A 6419-nucleotide genomic window follows, 5' to 3' on the forward strand; every position below is an offset into this window, starting at 1 on the left:
TTTTTAAAGAGAGCAATTTAACATGAGGATGCATTATTTTCCCTTTAAAGAATATAGAAACAGTGCTTAAGAGGTTAAACCATCATTCCTGAATAATTTCTCTCTCATCTTCTCATTTCTAATAGAAGGATAAACAATAGTAATGTTTAAGAGGGTTACAATATGATTCCTCATCCATCTTTTATTCCATTGTTTCTCTTTCCATTCCTTTTCCTTCCAATTCCTGAAAGCAGTGAAATTCGATGATAATTGGACTTGCAACAAAAAATGAACATATCCAATTGATGTACACTTTTCATTGTGCAGCCAAACATATGATGTACTCCACAAAATTGTGATATTTACCACTTATTCTAAAAGAATAACACACCGAAATTTTGGAAACTAAATATTTGAACAAACTATAATAACTACTACTATTAACAGTATAGAAGAACAGAACCATAATTTCAATTTTATCCACCTAAAATAACAAGCGAATGGGTTCTAAAATGCATAGGAATTAGTTCATGTGTATGCTTAATTCCATACACAGCAGTTTAAACTTTTTTGTCACAATAGAATATCCCCATTACCAGTTCACCACTATATATGGTGAGCTCAATGTGGCTAGCAACCTATAAAGAAAGGCACAACGGCCTACCAACTATTTTACTACATCTCAGCCTCACAATTCAAATAAAAACATTCCGCTAGTCCTAAGTACTGGAGTTATCCAAGGAAGTTCATGATCACCAAATGGAGCACCAAATTGCAGAGAACAAAATCTGCAAAAGCACGTTCCGGTGGTAAATCCTGCAATTTGATGAAAGAGATGTCAATAATGAGACGTGCATTGTATACCACAGGGAAATCTTCCTTTCTTCAAAAGCAAACCCACTCCCCCTCCCCAAAAAAATTAACAATAATAAAAAGTGGTGGGCTTGACTTCATGCAATTGAATTCACTGACTTCATTTTTTCCCTTTTTCCAGGAAAATAAACTACATATATACACATATACAACACACATTTGGTAAGTACAACTCTATGCTCCATGCGTACATTTGGTTGCAAAGAAGACATAGGAAGCAAAGAAACAAATTGGGAAATCTTATGACTGTCCAGGATTGTAAATCTTGTTGTGCTACTTTGAATTTATTTTTCCCCAGCTCCATAGGCAACTAAATGGTGTGTGTGAACAGACACACACAAGCACATATATATGTACAAAAAAAAAAAAAAAAAAAAAAAAGAAAAAAAAAAAAAGGAAGAAGAATACAAATGGAAGGAGAGCTCTTCACTAAACAACTTGCCTTGAATTCCTTGTTCTCTTTGTTCACTTGAATACGGAGACAAACTGTGGCCAAAGAAACCAATCAGTCCTATTACCAAGATGTAACATTAATTATTTCCACAAGAACAATCACATACCAGCAAGGACTGCTGTCCCTACACAAGAAAGTACTCCTGAGAGGAAAGAGTTGAATGGGAATGATCCAACGATGGCCATGTAAACTACCTGTCCAACAGTAATGTCAGTCACAATGGGAAAGAAATGGTAGTCTGCAAATGAATAAATTTTCAACAAGCTACAGTTCTAAACTAGTATTTGGATAACCTTTGGGAACTGCATTGATCTATCAATTACTGACATTACGGGTCATTGCCTGATGTAATGTCAAAAGCTCGGATTGATAAGGTTGGGGACACAAGTTCGAGTGTCAGAGCAACTACCTTTCGCAAAATGATGCCATAAGTTTGTCACCAATCTTCCTCTCCCGATAATAGGAGGGACATACACTAGGAAATGCACTTTTTATTAAGCACTGACATTCTATAAATTCTAAAAGTGACTCGTGTTTCTATCATCATTTGGCAATTAATGATTATGGTGCTGACCATTATTACATTGGTAACTTGTGCAATGCACTAAAGTAACCACAATAGTTAGAGTAAATGAATTAGTAAATAAGAATCAAAGATGCAAGGATGAAGATAGAGAGAGTGAGAGAACACAAGCAATGGAAACATGACTTGTTTGGTTTAATTTTCTGAAAACAGTACCCAAAAACTTTAAAAACTAAAAACTATAAAAATATATATATATAAATTATAAATAAATAAAAACTGTTTTCAGAAAGACCGTTATGTTAAAACAGGTGTTTTTTTTCTTTTTAACCAAGTTTTAAGAAAACTGTCAAATGAACACTTCTTGTACTGTTTTCTGAAGACGAAAATAGAAATGTTCTAAGAAAACTAAACCAACAGGCCAGCCAATATAAAAAACCAGCTCCAATAATAACAACAGTGAGTCAAAAACAAGTAAATTTAAAGAGTGCTACTTTATTTTTTTGTTCTTTTTGTAATTCAAATTCTATTTAGCTTTCCCTGTGACAGAATGTGAGAAATCTGTTTTTGTCTAACTTTGTTTATCTCAAGGGGGGACCAAAAATTGTCAAACTTGTTTGGTCATTTGCTGTCTCCCGTTGGTTGATTTTCTTCAAGGAGACTCCTTGCCCATGAAATTAGAAATACCTCACCGAATTAATAGACTTTCCACATTTACTTTGATTAGCCTGATTACCATACAACATATTAATTAGCTTCTCTTCCACATATTACATAACTTGGATGGTAAAAGACTTCTACTTTCTCTTATGTTTAAACCTTAAATGCGGCTAAAATATAATATAGGCACACCAAACTTGCCCAACACCAGTCCTTATGAGAGTTCAAGTTGAAATTGACTTTCAAGATCCAAAGGCTTCCCCAAATTTAAGTTGGATAAGAAGAAGGTGAGCACCATAACATGCTCTTGTTTGAAGTATTGGACTACATAAAATTGTGGCAGATATCTACAGCCTACGTTACATGGACTCTTCAAAAGTAGTGAAGTACCCGTGTCGGACACCTATTACTCGGACATGGGTATGGGATACGCGTGTGGCACTTTTGGTTAGACATATACTTAAAAAACATATCCAATCATTCAAATATATTATATTATTACTTTAAAATGAGTTAAATGCGTATATTGAATATTTTATTAGATAAAAACATTACTTTACTCTAGAAAATAAAATAAAATAATTAATAAAATGCATATTTAGCAGCGTTCGTGTATCCTTCTGTTTGGAGATTTGACACGTCCAACACATGGATGCATACCTGTGTCCAACGCACGTACCCAAGCCCATGTAACATAGTCTACAACCTAATAGAAAAGGGCGCAGGATCCCAAAGAACCTCAAGAAATAGTAGTTTTGACTTACAAGATGAAAAACAATACGGAAAAGCAAGGAAAATATCCAGATAAGACCTGCCTCAATCATCTAAAATATAATTTGAGTAGTCATAAAGATGTTCGAGATGGAAGAGTAGTTCTCATGTGAGGTCAAACAATATAAATGAGGGTATGACAGCATAGTTCTAACCATGATGGGTAGCTTTTATTGATGCTAAGCCTCATTATTCATCTATGGGTTCATCGGAAACCACTAGAGCTAATTATAACTACCTCATCGCATCTCAAATGTAACTATACAAGCCTATCCCAATCTTACCACATTTTAGAGGATGTGGTGTATCTTGTCCCCGTTCCTATTATTACATCAACTGGAACAATCGGCATTATGAGTACTGACGTGGAGATTACAAAAAAAAAATTATTACTCAGGAAGCATGATTAAAGTTTCTGTGCTAATTGGAACTCCTTCGGATGTTATGCCTTCAAATTTTAGTTTTGTAAAACAGTCAAGGATCAGTTACCAAGTACCCACTCCACACGGCATCAGAGAATGGCATGACCCTTGGGCAATGAAGTAAGGAATGTTTAATGATAATTCAGCAAACTGAATCTGGGAAAGAAAAAGAAAAAAAGGCCTGAACTGAATCAGGGATTCTGTCATCTGGTTTTTGGTTAGTAGTCAAGTGAAGAATATTGCTTTTGCCAATGCCAAAATAGGTTTCACAAAGTATAGTAAACAATAGCTAGTATACCAGACTGCACAAGGAAAAGATGTAGATACAGAATCATGTTTAATTAGGGTTAGAATCATGCAAAACAAAAGGTAGCAACTATATCATTAATCTGGTAAAAGAATCTTACAAATAATTCAAAATTTTGTTATAGAAATTAAACTGAATTAGTAAGTTCAGCCTTGAGTTAACCAATTACAGTTTAGTCAGATTGGGCCAAAAACCCAACAAAAACACACACACAAAATGGCCATCAATTCACAGATGAGAAAATTGTTGAATTAATTAAGTTGCGTTTGATAATATAAAAATGGTGTTTTGAGATTGGAATTCAAGGAAAGTTGGTTGTTTGAACTAATTTTTCCTTAATCCCAAATCCAATGCGCCCTGATTCCATTGTAAAAATAATTCACTTTCACATGAAGAAATAAATAAAATCTTTGATATAACGAATACAATTAGCTCAATTTCCGCCAGCCTCATCCTTTCTCTTCTTTTTTTCAATCAATCATTCGATCCCTACTCCAACTAAAGTACAATGGATTCAATAAATCGCCGACATTAAAATAAATAAATAAGAAAGAAAGAGACTCAGCAATTTGACTAATCAGACAACAAGAATAAGAAGATTGAAAGAAAACCAGTGAACTACCGAAATCATCTATCGGATCAATTTCTCAAAAAATCACTCCTACATCACCATCACGATGTTAACTTGTGAATATCAAGTGAGGCCGACATATACGAACCCTCGTTAAATTGTGCGTGTATATGTAAATAGATAAATCGTAGTACCTGAATCACAGCGGTAAAGATCGCAAACATCACGTACAGATCGATGATCTGCAAGAAGATGATCCAGTTAGCGTTTTGATTTTAACGTACATTTATAAAAATCAACAGAGATCGGGTGCATATAAACTTATAGATATAGAGAGAGAAACCTTGAGGTTTGTGGGAGTGGCGACATAAGCAGAACGAAGAGATTGGATAAGTGCTTGAGCATCCTTTGCCGTCGACGACTTCCCCATTCTTCCACCACCGTCGCTCTGTGTCCTCTCTCTGTGTTATCAATGACAATGGAAGCTATAAGATGAAACCCTCGTTGAAATGAACCTATTCCCGGGTCGTCTTGACTGGTAGGGTACTATCGTTATTTTACAAAGGTGGAGGGTTTTCTTGTAAGGGTAATGAAGTTATGACTTCAAAATCATCTTGACCCCGGGCCCCAAATGACTTTTATTATTAATCTGAGTCAAGTTTAGGGATGGCAACGGGGCGGGTTTGGAGCGGGTTTCCCTAAATCTCGTCCCGTCCCTTTTAATTTTTGTCAAGTCCATACCCGCCCCTAGACCCGTGATGGGTTGAATTTTCATATCCAACCCCGCCCCGTTAGGAAATACTGTGCCCCCGTGCCCGCCCCACTAACAAATTTTTTTCTCCCACTTTTTGGAACTTAAATTCCTGCTATTTAAATGTACAAAGCTTAGGAATGACACAACATAAATAAAATTATGTATTCTAACAAAAAAAAAAAAAAATAACATGCACATAACATAATTCAAAGAACATAATAAACAAAAATAAAAATTTAATACAACCAAATTACAAGAAGTTCTAAGCTCCAACTTCCACCATAACCAAAACAAAAGCAAATTTAATACCAAGTTTACATCCCAAATTAGGATTCTAAGAGATGGGTTGGGTAAGCCGCTAAAATAACTTATTAATATATATATATATATTAAATATAGTTATATGCGGGGCGGGGCAGGGCGGGGTGGGGCGGGGCCCCTAGGATATGTATATTGAACCCTTACCCGCCCCGTGACCCTCGACGGGTACAAAATTTGTATCCATGTCCGCCCCAACGGTATAATAAGTGTTCCCATATCCGTTATTAACGGGGCGGAACAGGGCGGGGCCCCGACGGGGCGGTAAAAATTGACATCCCTAGTCAAGTTCCAGTTCGTCACGTCCGATTCGAATTTAAGTTATCGAATTCCAGTTATTTTGTAAATTCGACTCAGTTATTTTGTAGCCAGTCCACGATATAATACCCTTATGCAATAAAATATTCACAATTCACTATCCTAAAAAAGTAAACCAAGGAATAAAGCATAGAGGAATGATAATGGGGCTGATTTGGGCAGGGGTTTGGGCTAGGGACAGAGCCCTCGTCCCACCCATAATTATTTTAGAAAACTCCCTTGTCCATGCCCCCATTTACTTTTCTACGCACGTATGTACATATAACAATATGTATAAAATTAATGAATAAAGTATATCAACACTTCTTGAGATTTGTCAAAAAAATACATAAGTGAAACTTACCTGAACCCTTGAAGGTTTAAAAATGAACAAAGACACATCCTGACATGAGAAGTTGACCAAATTACCCTTTAACTGTTTAGGGAACTTTTTTAACTTTACAATTTAATAAATTGAACCAATTTACTC

The 6419-nt window shown here is 35.6% G+C and overlaps 1 protein-coding gene across 1 annotated transcript; it reads right to left on the bottom strand.

The window, feature by feature from the left end:
• Positions 1-428: 428 nt before the first annotated feature.
• On the bottom strand, positions 429-5093 carry LOC132284859 (dolichyl-diphosphooligosaccharide--protein glycosyltransferase subunit DAD1-like). The gene is made up of 5 exons (XM_059786994.1): positions 4904-5093; positions 4755-4802; positions 1413-1500; positions 1295-1338; positions 429-795 (listed from the first exon to the last, which is right to left on the bottom strand). The coding sequence occupies exons 1-5, from the start codon at positions 4988-4990 to the stop codon at positions 712-714; spliced, it is 351 nt and encodes a 116-aa protein (XP_059642977.1). The 5' UTR covers positions 4991-5093; the 3' UTR covers positions 429-711.
• Between the last annotated feature and the right edge of the window lie 1326 nt (positions 5094-6419).

The sequence above is a fragment of the Cornus florida genome, unplaced genomic scaffold, assembly GCF_030987335.1.
Source record: "Cornus florida cultivar Cherokee Brave unplaced genomic scaffold, ASM3098733v1 CherokeeBrave_3.0.0_Hap2_Chr11, whole genome shotgun sequence".
Lineage (NCBI taxonomy): Eukaryota > Viridiplantae > Streptophyta > Magnoliopsida > Cornales > Cornaceae > Cornus > Cornus florida.

Bases quoted from the DNA above. Each gene is read 5' to 3' on its own strand.
- LOC132284859 (XM_059786994.1), bottom strand. From the start codon at position 4,990: ATGGGGAAGTCGTCGACGGCAAAGGATGCTCAAGCACTTATCCAATCT. The intron at 1,501-4,754 runs GTACTACGATTT...ACTGTTGGACAG, and splicing joins TCTTTACCGCTGTGATTCAG to GTAGTTTACATGGCCATCGT. The intron at 796-1,294 runs GCAAGTTGTTTA...ATCAAATTGCAG, and splicing joins AAGAGAACAAGGAATTCAAG to GATTTACCACCGGAACGTGC.